General features: G+C 48.4%; 1 protein-coding gene across 1 annotated transcript in view; it reads left to right on the forward strand.

Moving 5' to 3' along the window:
• The first annotated feature begins 5,142 nt into the window (after positions 1-5,142).
• EXT1 (exostosin glycosyltransferase 1) overlaps positions 5,143-15,974 on the forward strand; it is a 278,879-nt gene continuing 268,047 nt past the window's right edge. The window contains exon 1 of the mRNA XM_080802429.1: positions 5,143-6,928. Coding sequence (XP_080658555.1) covers positions 5,967-6,928 — 962 coding nt within the window. The 5' untranslated portion in view covers positions 5,143-5,966. The remainder of the gene's footprint in view (positions 6,929-15,974) is intronic.

The raw sequence follows: 15,974 nt of genomic DNA on the forward strand, positions 1-15,974 counted from the left end.
CCCGGATGGGGAGAGGCCAGGGATGTGCTAAACAGCCCACAGGGCAGGGGCCAGTCCCCTGCAACGAAGAATTCTGCTGAGCACAGTGTCAGCCATGCCCAGGCTAAGGGAGACCAAACTAGAGCCCTTCTCATTAGTAAAACAGAGATCATATTCTCTTTCTAATCCATGGCATGCTCATGATGCTCGAGGATAAGTCTTCTCATGAAAGTGTTTTATAAATGACGAAGGACTATAGACAAGTAAGCCTCAGTGTCGAGCCCCATGCCTTATGCAGAATGGATGCTCCAAAAATATTTGTTCAATGAATGAATGAATGAATTGCCAGGAGTCCCTTCCCAAGATTGAGCTTTGGTTTTCTCATTTGTGACTGAGGAAAAGGATAGTACTCGGTGTGTTGGGGACCTTGTGAGGTCACAGAGACACTGTGTATTGGTCTATGCAGGGCATCTAGGACTGTTTCAGGTAGTAAGGTATCATGAAGTCCTATGCTGTGTTTTCTGGATGGGACCCTCAAGGCCTGGTGTTCAGAAACAATATGCTCCAGGTTTCCCCAGGTTCCAGCGCCGGTTTCCTGGTCAGGAATCTCTCCACTCCTCCACGATGCCCCAAATCTTTTTGCCCTGCTTGTCTTTTCTCACCTTCTGCAACCAGTCAGCATATACCCAGCAGGGTTTCCAGCCTTTTTAGGAGCCGGGAGTACTTACTGTCAGAGACCCCATGTCACCTAAACATGAAAGTGTGCAGACATCAAATGAAAAAAAAAATGTATATAGCTTTATGAAGATTGGATTGTCTTATCAGTCACCCTAAAGTTACATTTTAGATAACTTAAACATGAATTAACTTCAGTATTTTAGTTTGTTTTTCCATTTTGGAGTCAGTTATTTTCTCTGATAGCAAATTAATCATAGGCCTTTGAAGAGCATTTGTGTCTTTGATGCTTTATACACTAAAAAAGTCTTCTTTGCTTTTTGTCCATTGGTGGGTTTCCCTTCTTCCCTTTTCCTGTTTCCTTGAAACAGTCAGTGACCATTTCGGAGTCTATAAAGCGTCTGGAAATACTAGTGTGTTTGGTGGGTGATAGTTCATGTAATTTAATGTTGTCAACTTACAAACATGATCTTGTATCTGTATTTGTCCAAGAGTGTGATGACCAGACCTCACATTTGCCCTGTGCATTGTGGACTGCAAAGGGCTTTCTCATACATTATCCATTTTTTCTCATTTGATTCTCACAGTGGTCCAGTGAGCTGAGCATGACAGATGTTAAAGTTACTCCTGATTTTACCAAGAAGAATCCAAAGCTTAGGGAAGTGTAGGGACTCGTTCAAGGTTATAGAGAAAGTGTCAGAGCCAAGATGAGAATCCACATCTCCTGGATTTCTTGGGTGCTTTGCTATTTTCAGGTCTTTAGTTGGCTGTGGGGAAAGAATTATTCCTGGAAAAGGAGATTAAGCAAGACTTGAGCACTGGGATAGCTTTGGAGTGTGTGTGTGTGTGTCTGTGTGTGTGTGCGTATGCATGCACATATGCGTGTGTGTGTGTGTGTGTGTGTGTGTGTGTGTGTGTTATAATAGAACTCTAACCTCGAACATTCTCTATTTGCTCTATAGGCAAAGAGATCAAATTAATTAATTAGTTCAACACATACTTATTTAGTGATGGGCACTGTTGTGGGTGCTGGGGATATAGCAGATAACAAAAAGACCACATCCTTGACTCATGGAGCTCATTTACAGCAGATAAGTGATAAATTAGCAATCAATATACAGTATGGTGGATGTTGATTACCGTTAAGGAGAAAAAATAAAGCAGGATGGGGGGGGGTGGGAAAAAGGGGGAAGGATTGCTTTTTTTTTTTTTTAAGATTTTTAAAATTTATTTGACAGAGATTACAAGTAGGCGGAGAGGCAGGCAGAGAGCGAGGGGGAAGCAGGCTCCCCACTGAGCAGAGAGCCCAATGCAGGGCTCAATCCCCTAACCCTGAGATCATGACCTGAGCTGAAGGCAGAGGCTTTAACCCACTGAGCCACCCAGGCACCCAGGGATTGCTATTTTATTTAGGGAGATCAAAGGTGGCCTCAACAGTAATGTGGCAACTGAAAAGATACTTAAAAGAAGTGAGGGAGTGCTAGTCATGTGGATACTGGGGGAACACTGGGAGAGATGAGGATGTGCAACGGCCCTGAGGCAGCAACATGTTTGTACACATGAAAAACAGCAAGGAAACCAACCTGCCTGGGGGGAAAAGAGTAGATTGGAATGTAGGGAGAGTTTTTGGCAGGATATGAGGTGAGAGGCATCTAGAAAGGAGAAGGAAGACAGGGAAGATCCTGAAGGATCTTACAGGTCACTGTGAGGGCTTTGGTTCATATTCTAAGAGAGACAGAGATGCCTTAAGGACTTTGACCAGAGGCCTTACACGATCTGATATACAATCTTGGAGGATTTCTGATGCTTTGATTGGCCCTCTGTTAAGATATTCCTGGTTAGTAATATTTCTACCTTGAGTAAGAGACTCGGTCCTGCCATGGGGCTTGGGGCTGGGGGTGCGGTTACTTTTCAGTCATGCTCAAGTGCTGTGGTGAAGTCAAATTTTAGTAATTCATTCATTGTTCAAATCAGTGGTTGAGCTCCACCTAAGTGCTGGGAGCCACCTTGGGCTTTGGAGGTTCAAGAGTGAGACAGGGCTCCTGCTTTCAGTGAGCTTCTCCCACAGTGAAGAAATACGGACAGTGAACAAGTGAATCAATAAAAGATTTCAGCTAGTGAAAAGGGCTACGAAGAAAACAGAACAGAGGGCGATGAAATGATGATGCCATTGTAAGGGCTACTTTAGATTTCTGTCTGATTTTGAAATGCAGAACTTGGGCAAAAAAAAAAAAAATGTTACACATGTGGAACAATTTACAGTTTACAAATTCAAAGGTGGCAAAAAAAAAAAAAAAAAGTGCGAGTTATTCTGACTTTTTAAATGAGAAGCTGAGGTTCCGTGAGATTAGGCCACATGCCCAAGGCCCTAGTAAATGGCACACTTGGGATCTGAGTCCAAGTGTTCTCTAATTTTCAGTACCAAAACATTTCTCACAGTGTGCACCACCATGAAACAGACAGTAGGGCCGGGTAACCCTGGGGCATGGGATGAGGGAATGAATGAGCCGTGGTTAGGCAAGACAAGAAGCATGTGCCAAAGCAGGAAGAGGAAGTGAAAGAGTCAGGACGGTAGCTGGCTCCCCCTAAGGTCACATAGGACCACGGATAGGATGTAGAGGGGCTGACATCCCCACATGCCCAGCTTCCCCTAGGACCCAGATAATGTGCACCCTGATCTCAACAGAAGGATCCCTGCCTTGGATGGCTGCTCTCAGCGACCCCAGGCTGGGAAGAGCCCAGGGTCCCGTGAGACTTCAATCACTGCATTCATCTGCATCATTGTCACTATATATGGGAGACGACTGAAACCTCATTTCTGTCCCAGGCCTCTCCAAATTGTGCAGGGGGTACAAATCAAACCTGGAAAAGCTACCTCATCTTTGGCCATTCAGAAATAGGGAGAGGCTTCAGGAATGTACAGTAATGTCCCACCCATGCCCTTTCCCCCCTTTATTAAAACAAATCTAAAACAACAAATGTCTAAAATTTTCCACTGGATCATTTCACCCTGCCTTGTTATAACCATGCCCTTCGTCCACGCCCTGCTGGAGTTTTTTTGCAGCCTGAGGGAGGCTGGGAAGTGTCTGTCCCTAGCTCTCAGTCACTCCCATAATAAACAATCACTAAACAGCTTGCTGCCCTAGGCAACTGTTTGTCCAGCTTGGCCAGACCCTGTGGACTTCAGCTAGGGAAAAGAGGATGGGAGATGTTCTCTGTAAAGCAAAATTCAGGCTCTGAGGCCAGGGAGCTTGGCTTTGACCAGAAACCTGGTTTGGGAACTGGTGCATCTTTGTGGGTCTGGAGGACACCTTTAGGGAGACTGCAGGTCTTTATCTAAACTGTCTAATGAAGTTCCCTGGGGGTAGCTGGCGCTTGGGGCTGCAGTGTGGGAGGGCAGTTGCAAGAAGGACCAACCATATTGCACTAACTGGAAATAAGGTCATTTCCTGCCTCAAGTTTCCCCGTCTACAGCTGGGACAGTTGGCAGTTCTACTAGTCATCCATTCCTAAGAGACATCTCCTTAGAAACCACCACCCCACCACCACAAAAAGAGAAGCACATCACTTTAGGGACTGGGACCAGCTTAACTTAACCTGTTCCTCTCCAGTCATTAGAAAAATCTCTCTTTTTTTTTCTGTGATTGGATCTCTTGGAAGCTTTCTACAGAATAGACGAAGGGGCTTCAGGGGCGAGGAAAGGTTTGCACACAGATGAGGATTTAGAATAGATGTCTCAGGACAGAGACACGAAGAATTGCAACGATTCCTCTTGATTGTAATATTTCCTCTTTATTTGGGGAGATTGGGGCGTGTCCTTGGGGGCAGAAAAGGCAAAGCTGGGCTTTGTAGGGAACAGGGGACCCGTTTAAACGCCTGATAGGAAATTAAAATACTGATCCTCGGAGGGTCGAGGGTGGGCAGGGAGAGAGGCTGCTTCTGGTCGGCGGTCGCGTTCTGTGAAGTCTCTCCTCTCCCACCCCTCGGGCTCGCCACGCCGCTCCATTTCGAACATCTTTCCCCAGGAACTCGCACACTCCCTGCTCGGGGAGGCGGTCCCGGCAGGCGGGCAGGCAGGCAGGCGAGGAGACGGCATTCTCGGGGGCGCCCTGGGAGCGCCGGCCGGTCCCCGCTTCCCCGGCTGCCCGGTGCCCGCGGGCGCCTCTGGGCGGCGCTGGCTCCCGGCGCAGCAGCTGCTGGCGGTGCGGCCCAGGCCCGGTCCCGGTCTCGGTCTCGGTCCCGGTCCCGGGTCCTGGTCTGGCCGAGCCTCCCCGCCTCTGGGCCGCGGGGCTCGCACCGGGCCGCCCCGCGCTCCGCCCGCCCGCCCGCCGAGAAGCCCCGGGGTCCCCGCGCCCCCGCGCCCCCGCGCCGCGCCGGCGCCTCGGCCGGCGGCCGGGGGTTATGAATGGGCGCAGCGGAAGCACCGCCCCCCCCGGACGTGACGCTCGGCCAATGGCAGCGCGGGCTGCGTGGATGGATGAGGTCAGCGCTGTCGTGTCGGGAATGGAATGTGTAAGTGTAACATTCAGAACCGGGTAACATTCGGCGACCGAACGCGGCGGTCGGCGGCGATCGCGCGGGGGCCTGCGAAGCGCCGCTCGGGGCCGGCACTGCCCGCGGGGAGGACGCGCCGCCGCCGTCACCCAGCGCCGCCGCCGCCGCCTCCAGCCGGGCCGCCGCGCGTCCCGGGGGCCGGCCCCGCGAGCGCAGGAGTAAACACCGCCGGAGTCTTGGAGCCGCTGCAGAAGGGAATAAAGAGAGATGCAGGGATTTGTGAGGTTACGGCGCCCCAGCTGCAAGATGCACTAGCCGGCTGAACCCGGGGATCGGCTGACTTGTTGGAACCGGAGTGCTCTGCACGGGAGTGTGGATGAGTTGAAGTTGCTTTCCCGGGGCTCGTTTTCCACGCTGCCGAGAGGAATCCGAGAGGCGAGGAAATCACTTCGCCTTGCCATTGATTGGGCATCGGGAGCTTTTTTTTTTCTCCCCTCTCTTTCTTTTCCTCCGTCTTGTTGCATGCAAGAAAATTACAGTCCGCTGCTCGCCCGCCCTGGGTGAGAAATATTCAGCCCCGCTTTCTCCCGTCCATTGTGCAAGCCAAAGATGAAAGACCGAAGGGGAGAAAGTTAAAGAAATCGCCCACATGCGCTGGATCAGTCCACGGCTTGGGGAAAGGCATCCAGAGAAGGTGGGAGCGGAGAGTTTGAAGTCTTTACAGGCGGGAAGATGGCGGACTGGAGCTGAAAGTGTTGATTGGGAAACTTGGGTGATCCTCGTGTTTATTTACAACCCTCTTGACCCAGGCAGGACACATGCAGGCCAAAAAACGCTATTTCATCCTGCTCTCAGCTGGCTCTTGTCTCGCCCTTTTGTTTTATTTCGGAGGCTTGCAGTTTAGGGCATCAAGGAGCCACAGCCGGAGAGAAGAGCACAGCGGTCGGAATGGCTTGCACCACCCGAGTCCGGATCGTTTCTGGCCCCGCTTCCCGGACGCTCTGCGCCCCTTCGTTCCTTGGGATCAATTGGAAAACGAGGATTCCAGCGTGCACATATCCCCCCGGCAGAAGCGAGACGCCAACTCGAGCATCTACAAAGGCAAGAAGTGCCGCATGGAGTCCTGCTTCGATTTCACCCTTTGCAAGAAAAACGGCTTCAAAGTCTACGTGTACCCGCAGCAAAAAGGGGAGAAAATCGCCGAAAGTTACCAAAACATTCTAGCGGCCATCGAGGGCTCCAGGTTCTACACATCGGACCCCAGCCAGGCGTGCCTCTTTGTCCTGAGTCTGGATACTTTAGACAGAGACCAGTTGTCACCTCAGTACGTGCACAATTTGAGATCCAAAGTGCAGAGTCTCCACTTGTGGAACAATGGTAGGAATCATTTAATTTTTAATTTATATTCCGGCACTTGGCCTGACTACACCGAGGACGTGGGGTTTGACATCGGCCAGGCGATGTTGGCCAAGGCCAGCATCAGTACTGAAAACTTCCGACCCAACTTTGATGTTTCCATTCCCCTCTTTTCTAAGGATCATCCCAGGACAGGAGGGGAGAGGGGGTTTTTGAAGTTTAACACCATCCCTCCTCTCAGGAAGTATATGCTGGTATTCAAGGGGAAGAGGTACCTGACAGGGATAGGGTCAGACACCAGGAATGCCTTATATCACGTCCATAACGGAGAGGACGTGGTGCTCCTCACCACCTGCAAGCATGGCAAAGACTGGCAAAAGCACAAGGATTCTCGCTGTGACAGAGACAACACCGAGTATGAGAAGTAAGTGGCTTGGCTGTCAGGCCTGCGCCGGTCCGCTCTGGGCCCTGCCCACCTCCGCCAGGTGTGAGGTGGGGGGGATGGGGTGGGGCAGAGGGGCCCTCTGGCCTCTTCCCTCGGCTTCCCAGCCTGGGACTGAGCAGCCTGCTTCAGGCCTGTGGCTGGGAGCCGGGACCGAGAGTTCGAGCTCCTCGGGCAAACCCCAGAGCACTGTCCTGGGCCAAGAAGGCGACCGTGCCTCCTCTTGCTTGGAAACCCTTAAGGGCCATGTGTCTTCTGTGAAAGGTGTGGGTTTGAGCCGAGTTCGGAAACCGAGCTTCACCAGTGGGCGCGGGAGGGTGTCTGCGAGGAGGTCTAGGGGCCCTGAAGGGTCTCTGAACCCACCCACGGTCTGGAAACCTTCCCCCCAAGATCGGTAATTTATTTGCTTTTCTCAGGAGCAGGGGGACTGCTTTCCCGGGAATTTCCCAGCCTCCAGATGTCAGATTTCCGTACACCTTAAATTTATGTTAGCGGTGGAAGTGTTTTAATGTAAGGTACTAAACTTTCTGTGCCTGTCTTCTCCCTACCTTCCCTGGCATTGACTTTTGCAAAGGGAGACCTTAAGCTGATCCCGCCTGTGATTTTTCATTCCTTCGTTCCTTCGTTCATTCATTCATTCATTCATGTATATGTGTTTGTATGTTTGTATCCTGTGTCCTACCTAGGGAGAAGCTGTTTTTAAAATCTGGGCCTCAGCCCCGCTTGCTGTAAACTCCAGTTGCTAATTTAGATTTCCCTTTCCCTTTTGTCTTTATTATTTGCATGTCAATCGGAGACTTACTCTTTGAATGGGCATGAGATGCCTCCTTACCCTCTGTTCTGAGGCTAGTTTTGTCCAGTTGCTAAGTAACTGAGTCGGATACTTTGTAGCCTTTCTTTCTCTTCCTTTTCCTTCCAGTGGCAGAAACTGACACATGGGATTTGGGGTCAAAGCTAGTTTCTACAAATCTGCTTTAACCTGAGCTTGGCGGGTCTGCTTCCGAGTAGATGAGGTCGGAGCCCCAGACTCTCACTTACATCTGGCCGTGAAAGAGTTAGTGAGCTCCTACAGTGCATTTCCACGTTACGCCAGTTAAAAACCAGAGCAGCCTTGTGCTACCCAGGGAAGAAAGGGGGAACCTCTCAGCTGAGTACAAGAGGAACTGGCAGAGGTTGGCAGATTTTGCAATTGATTCATGAAATGCAGAATAGGGGAAACGCTTCGCAGACCTGATTGGCACAGGAAGGACTGTAGTGGGGAGGCAACCCTGAAAATGAAAGGTTTGATTGTTGTCTGTGGATTTCCTCAGACACTCAGGCCTCTGTAGGAGTGATTAGAAGGGAAATTAACGTCCTCCTATACTGGGTCATAGACACCAAAGGAGAAAGTATCAAACACTTGGATTCCCCAACCCCCAATACCTCTTGGCCTTCCAAGCATAAGAAAACCCGAGGCTAGGGTCAATTATGAATTCAGATTTTACTTTTCTTCGGGGAGGGGGTACAGTTATGGGTGACTGTTGAGTGCAGTTGCAGTGGATTAAAATTTTCTCACAAGAGAAACAAACTATGGTTAGTAATAAACTGCTTTGTTTACACGACATTTACATTGACCTATTCCTGTGGGTGCTTGTAAGGAAAAAAATGCTTATAGCCTTTCAGGAATTCCTTTGTCTGGCTTGTGCTGGAGTAACTCGAGACGAAGTCTCACCTTTTGGTGTCTTCTAAAGCAGCCTCACCGAATTTTGTGGAAGGATCGCTGTGATCCTCATTCTTCTAAGGGAGCTGGAGCTGAGTTCTCAGTGTAGGAAATCTGAAGGATACTTTTATTCGGGAAACACCCTTGATCCCATAAAACGATTATCTTTTTTTACCCTCTTATTCCCCCAAATAAATATTTAATCTCTACATTCCCTGCTGAAGCTTTTTCTAGAGCTTGGCAATGAAGGAAGGAGGGGCTTGTTTTGTAGAACCTCTAATTTTTGCCGATTAAATCTAACTAATTTTTTACCTCTTTGGGATTGGGCTAGGAAATCTGACACCCACACTCTTGTTTTGGGTTTAAAGACCACAAGGGGTCAGGCCCTTAGGATTGGGGCTCATCGGAAAAGTGGTCTTTAGTTAGCAAAGCAAGTTTGGTCTTTTCTCCCGAGCAGGGATTTCTTCAGCAGAGTCAATTCTGGATGGGTTTTCATGTTTCTCTTTTGCACACTTTCCAGCTCTAACCTTGTTCAGTGGGTTGTGATGGTGCTGTAGGACGTTCACGTTCGTTAGCCTGGTCTACCTGGAGTTTTAACTCATTCCTCTCATTGGGTTATCAGAACCTGTGATCATTGAGAAACAGTGCTTGCAAACATGATTGTCTTTTACTTTTGACTTTGAAGCCCTTGAAGATAAAGACTGAGCCTGGAAACAGAGCGACGACGCTCATGCATCGTGAGCAATGGCGTGCTTTGCTTGGAACCAACAGCAACCCCTTTCCGCCCGTTTGTTGTGTTCTGGAAGTGAGTCTTGTATCTATATGAGAGGCAGAACTCCAGTCTGGCGTTCCTCTCTCTCTTCAGGGTCTTCTAGAAGGACGTGATAGTGACCTTAGATCTGTGCAAGTCAGGGAAGTCTGACTTCTCATACTTGACTTTTGATTTGTTACCTCGGATGTTAGTTATCCTTTCGTGGAATGAGTTTCTGAGTCCTTCAGGGATGCCGTATGCATCCATTTGACAGTGGCTTATAAAAACACCATCAGTTTCCATCCGCTTCTCTTCATTAGCAGGTGCCTCTGAAAAGTCTTCAGTGTAATTTGCTGCTACTAGCAGCCCACAGTATAAGTTTGCTTTGGACTTACGAGGTCTGATAATTAGATTGAAAATTTATAATTGAGGCCTTGTTAGGGGCCTACAGAATATACACAGGTGTACCGACTGAAAAAAACTAGTTGCCCTTCGTGAAATTTAGCCCTATGTGATGACGAAGATGTCGCACTAAGTGGTTGAGGACTTGCATCTCACCTGCACTTTTTTGGAAATCGGACATTTGTTACTGAAAGTATAAAAGAGCGGCACGGAATGAGGGGAAATACTTTTCTCTTGTAATAGCAACAGTTTTGAGCCAGACCTCCAGGATTATATTAAAACATCCATTTTCATGACACCCATAATTAATTTTCATCAGTTGCATATATATATATATACACACACATATATATGTACACACACATATATATATATTTAAAAGATTTTATTTATTTATTTGACAGACGGAGATCACAAGTAGGCAGAGAAGCAGGCAGAGGGGCGGTGGGGGGGGGGGTGGTGCGGAGCAGGCTCCCTGCTGAGCAGAGAGCCTGATGCGGGGCTTGATCCCAGGACCCTGGGATCATGACCTGAGCCGAAGGCAGAGGCTTTAACCTACTGAGCCACCAGGCACCCCATCAGTTGCATATATTAACAGATGTAGGTGATAGTGGCTAAAATAAGTCGCTGCAGTGACTACATGATTTGGAATGAGGCTTTAGAGCAATTCTGTTTTTTCACTCCTTTGAGTTTCTTAGGCGTCCTTACAGGAACTACTCTGGTTTTTTTTGCATGAACTTCATAGTTCAAATCCCTTCAAGGGGCATTATTGCGAAGCTTCAAATTTGGCTTTCCGAAATAGAAGAAAGAGAAGGAAATGAGAGGTGGCTTCTATCTTTGACCCCTCCAAGGAGAGCAGTGGTGAATAATTTAAGCAACTCTTCTGGGAACAGGCAGGATTTTGTGCAGGCCTTTTTGATATCTTTTCCCATGTTTGCTGAAGCTCTACCTCACAATCTTGGTATTTTTAAGGGTCCTGAAGCTAAGTGATTGATCATTCAGCTTCCAGGATCCTCATTTTACAGGTGAGGAAACAGAGGGATAGAATGTTTGCGGGACTTGCATTAAGGTTAAAAAACTGATTGGTAGTAAGGGTGGGTAGCCCTGGGATGCAGGCCGTCCGAATTTTCCACATTGACATACAGCAGTTCATAGTCAATTACAGATACACTTGAAAGCTCTCCGGCAGCTAGGAGATCCTTTCTATTGTTGTTTCTTGGGGGGGGGGGATTTCTCTTGGAATCCTTTGGGGAGATGAGGAAGACCTTGGACAAACTTTGAAAGTAAAAACAAACAAAAACGACATCGATGCACCATTTGTCATAGAATTTCAGGGGTTGATACCCAGCCCCATCCTCAGACTTTGAAATTCTTGCTCTCGGGCCAACCTTCTGCTTTTCATTGCTGACCAGGGTGTTGGTCCCTGGAGCTCTTTGACCTGTAGTCAAGGTAGGAGGTTTTTGGACCTTTCAGTTTGGCCCTAAGGGATTTAGGGAATAGACTGTGAATTAAGTGAATGATAAGTTGAATACAGGTGTGTTCATAGAAAAGAAAATGTGCACAATGTAAATGATTATTTACTTCCCATCGTCCCAGGCTGTATCAGTAGACCCCTCGGGCAGGTTCATGATGTAGCAGTGAACCTTACAGTGAATGTTTTCCTCCTCTAAAATGAAAGGTGGAAATCGTGCTTCTTAGGTTTTGAATGTAAAATATGAGTGCCTCTCCACGCCCCCCACCCCCCAGTTATATGATAGCACAAAAGCCTTTCTAAAATAAACCATACAAGCACAGTTTAAAAATAAAGATAGGGCACATTATGCAGAATTGTGAAATTGGCAAGTGTGTCTTGCACTCGTGTTCTGGTTCTCTCTGCTACCCCTTTCTTAACCTCCATCTGAACTTGCTTTCTGGAGAGGACCTGGGAGCCTCATTTACAAGGAATCCCCCCAATAAAGGGAGGGGTGCTGGGTGCTACCTCTGGGGACATTTACCTGTTGGTTGAGTCCAGTTCAACAAACGACTTGGTTTAGAGTAGAATCTGACCTAAACTAGGGTTTTGTCATACAGCGAATGGCTCACTAATAACGCTTGGACAGGTCCTGCCAAGGGGAAGCCACATTGGTCCCCGTGACTGTGCCAGCACACACTTGGCGGAGGGGAAGCTGTCACATCCTTGGTGGCGATTGTTGTCTTTGTCCGAAGGCCTATAACTCTGCCTCCCCAGGATGCTGCCAGAAAATGACCTTGAGTATACTAATACCACACCAAAGGTTGCCCTTGACCGTCCTGGCTGCTTTGCTCCCAGCCATCCCGCAGGGTGTCCTGCCAGGCCGTTTTACAGGTGTGGGCACTGAGACCAGCTCCGGGGAGGTGGCATGTGTAAGGCGACACAGCTTTGGAAGCAGCTGAACGGAGGCCACAAGCTGAGCTTTTTCATGCCCGTCCCATGTTCTCACGGAGGCCTGCCACCCCCAGGGTGAGCCAGGTCAGGCTTAGTGGTCGCTGGCTTCCCCAGTCTCCCGAGTGTGTTCTGTGTTGAAACGCGAACAGTGGGCTTGTGTTGCCATGAGCTCGACGACTAACTGCTTTTGCTTAGAAAGTCTTCCGCTTGTGACCAAGTTCATTTACGGAACAGGGACGCCCTCAAAACTGGGAGATCTGTTGCGTGCCTGGGATTTGAATTTACCTTTATTAGCTCATCTCAGCCTTTCAACAACAGGGTGAGGTGGGATAAATCCTCTTTTTACGGGTTAGAGTGCAGGCCTGGAGAGGCTAAAGGAATCTATCTGGTGAATAAATCGAGGCGTTCTAACTGGGGGTCTTGGGTTCCTGAGTCCGTTCTTTCTCCCTCTACAAAGTGTTACCACCTTAAAGAATAGAATGAAATTTCCACCTGTTCTTATGTTATTTATTAGTGAGTTTGGTGTGTTTCAGGTGTTTGTGTATCATCTTTTTTTTCTACTGCTTTTAATTATTTTATTTTATTTTTTAAAAGATTTTATTTATGTATTTGACAGAGACAGAGAGAGAAGGGACACAAGCAGGGGGAGTGGGAGAGGGAGAGGGAGAAGCAGGCTTCCTGCTGAGCAGGGAGCCCGATGTGGGGCTCGATCCCAGGACCCTGGGATCATGACCTGAGCCGAAGGCAGACGCTGAATGACTGAGCCACCCAGGCGACCCCCCACTGCTTTTTAAATAACATGTTTCTCAAGGAAAAAAATTTGGCTCAGAGATGTGATCAAGGTGGCCTCTAATTTTGACATTGAAGCATTGAACTTAAACTCTTCCATTATAACTTTGCCTGTGCAGATTGTGATTTTAAATCTCTCCTGGAGCTCCTCTAAGCAAAGCGAGGAAAAGGACTGTGTGTGACCTTAGCCCTCACGCATCATGTGATCCTGCACAGAGTTTGCCCCTCTGGTTGCAAGTGAGCTGTGAGCCGGGACAGGAGTGACTGTTGCCCTAGGTAAACAGGTAAACAGTCTGTTCCGGTAGAAATGGGAGACCCAATGGAAGATTCCATTTCTGACAGAATGGGCTGGGATTCTGGAACACGCCACACCACTGCTCCCAGATCCTCCAGCTCCCTAAGGAAAAACAGTGCTTAGAAAATTATAGAAGTTAGACAGTGCCTTTGTGGAAAATTGGGAAAAGAGAGAAGGTACAAATGTTAAAATAATTTTTTTCTCTAATCCCCTTGATAAGAGCTCCTGTTGTAAGAACTAACCAGTATGATTAAGCTTCGGTGTCGTTGGCCTGTTAGAGCATACATCTGTGCCTTCATGATTATATCATTCTATCTCTGTGTATCCAAGTGCCTTGCATAGATATGATAATTATCATTTAATTAATAGTGAGTAAATAACGAATTCAACACATTTACCTTAAGAGCCTTGTTTGTGTCAGACGCACAGGCATTGGACCTGGGGCTGTAACACTCTTGACCCTTCTTCCCATTCTGGTCTGTCGGGTTTGAAATGTATTTTTGTATGTTGCTTTTTTCTTACCATTATCCAAGAACATTTTCCACTTCTACTAAATAGGAAAATCCTATTAAAATATTAAAACAGGATTAAAAAAGTAAAATATTAAAATAGGATTTTAGTGGCTGCATGGTTTTGTTTTTGTTTTTTTTTTTTTTTAACAAACCCATAGCTTGTATCATGGTTTATTTAACCATTTATGTTTTCTTAAGAGATTTGTTGTTTCTTATTTTTCATTTTTTTATTATATAAATAAGGTTTTTTTGTGTTTTTATTATTATAATTATTTATCTTTTTTATTATTGTAAGTAAGTCTGTGAAGACTCTCCCTTGAGTATTGGGTGTTTGTCTTTGCCCTGAGTTAGGTCTCTCAGAAGACAACACGCGGGACTTCCCCTGCCCTCTGCACCCCAGCCCAGTCTTTCTGAGAGGAACAGCTATTTTTGGGGTGAGGCTGAGCACCCATTCAGCGAAGTCGCCGTCATGAAGTGACTGCTTAGATAAACATTTGTAGGTGTTAATTGGTCCTGCAGGGGGTCTTTGAAGCTCCCACAGCTTCTGTTCCCTTTGAAGTTTTGTTTTTGCCTGAGCCAAAAATCTCCCTGTGTCTCCCTGAGAGCAGGCCCCCTCAGCCTTCTTTCTCCTCACACCGTGTGGCCTTCCCCGGGACTGCGGAGTCTGCAGGCCTACCCTGTGGAGATGTGGCTCCCTCAGCCAGCTCTTCATCAGAGCCCTGGTGCCATTTTCCCTGTGGTGGTTGACTCCATGGCGCCCACAAGGTGAGTTGGGGCAGGTCGCTTGAGCTCTGGGCATCCAGTTCAGGTCTGGACTCTTAAGTTCGAGCAAAGAGCTCTTCTAAGTAGTTCACATACCGAGACCGAAAACCCAGCAAGCAGTTTATGCCTCGTTGTGTTCCGGGCTTACTTCGCATCTCATTGCTTTGAGCCGTCAGGCCCTGTGTGGGGATACACGTCCCTGTTTTGTGTCCCCTCTAGTCTTCTTGGAAAACCTCTAGAAGACAGCCTGGGACCTGGGTATTAAAACCGTCCCTGTTTTGTGTCCCCTCTAGTCTTCTTGGAAAACCTCTAGAAGACAGCCTGGGACCTGGGTATTAAAAACCGTTTTCCTGCTTTTTTCTAATCAACCACAGTGGTTTGCCTAGTTTCATAACTTGGCTCTTCTTAAAAGCCACAGAAGTAACTCTCTTCCTCTCTTCCTTGGTGCCTGATCCCCGGGAAACCGTGGTGTGGCCCTGGAAGCACTTGTGTCCTTGGGCCTCGGGAAGACCTCCGAGGGACCTCCTCAAGCTGGAGCTGGCAGGTGGCCTGGGGCAGAGAGAGGGTGGCCTCCGGGGTAGGCAGGCACTTCTCCGCGAGCCCTGGTCGGCTGCTCTAACAGCGCGGGCCACCCCGCTTGCGGTGGGCTTGTGCACCCTCGCCGAATGAGGGTGACGTTGGATGGCCTTGTCATACGAATGGAGCTCAGTTCCTCAGTAGCCTCCCTGGGCCCTTTCGGCAGCCCCTTAGGTGGCAAAGAGCAGAAAACTACGCAGGCCACTTGAAGTCACAGGATTTATGTGAGGGGACGTGGAGCAGACAGCTGATCTGGAACCACTCCAGCAGGTTTCGGAACTCAGCACAATACCTTTCTTCCTGCTCTGGGCCTTCATATCGCCCTTGGCCGGCACCGCTGTCCCTGTGTGTGTCTGCCAGCTGCTGCCCAGTCTTCTCTGAAAACTCCTGTCCAGGCCCAGGGAGGAACCCAGCCCAGTAGACTTTACTGGCTGGGCAGCATTACTCCTTCTGGGGGAGAGCCATTCGTGTGAGACCACATCTTGGGGATGGTGGTGATCTCACCAGTTAAAAGACTGCCCTGCCACATTGCCACCCTTGATTTCGTTGGCCATCCTTTTGCAAAGAACAGCCTAAAGTTGTTTCCTGGAACAGGGGACTGTGGTTAGGGGAAGTTGGCTGTGGCAGGCACTGTTGAAGCCATATCCTGTTGGGCATGACAGAGTTGAGCCCGGTTGATGATAATGATAATAGCAGTAGCAACTAATACTTCTTAAGAGCGTTCGGTGTGCCTGGTCCTGGGCAGTATCTTCTTTAGGCTTTCTGTCCTCCTAGCAGCAAGGCACGCATTTTAGGTGCATACCTGAGACATATGATCTTTGCAAGTGACTTACCTAAG

This window comes from Martes martes (assembly GCF_963455335.1).
Source record: "Martes martes genome assembly, chromosome: 4".
NCBI lineage: Eukaryota > Metazoa > Chordata > Mammalia > Carnivora > Mustelidae > Martes > Martes martes.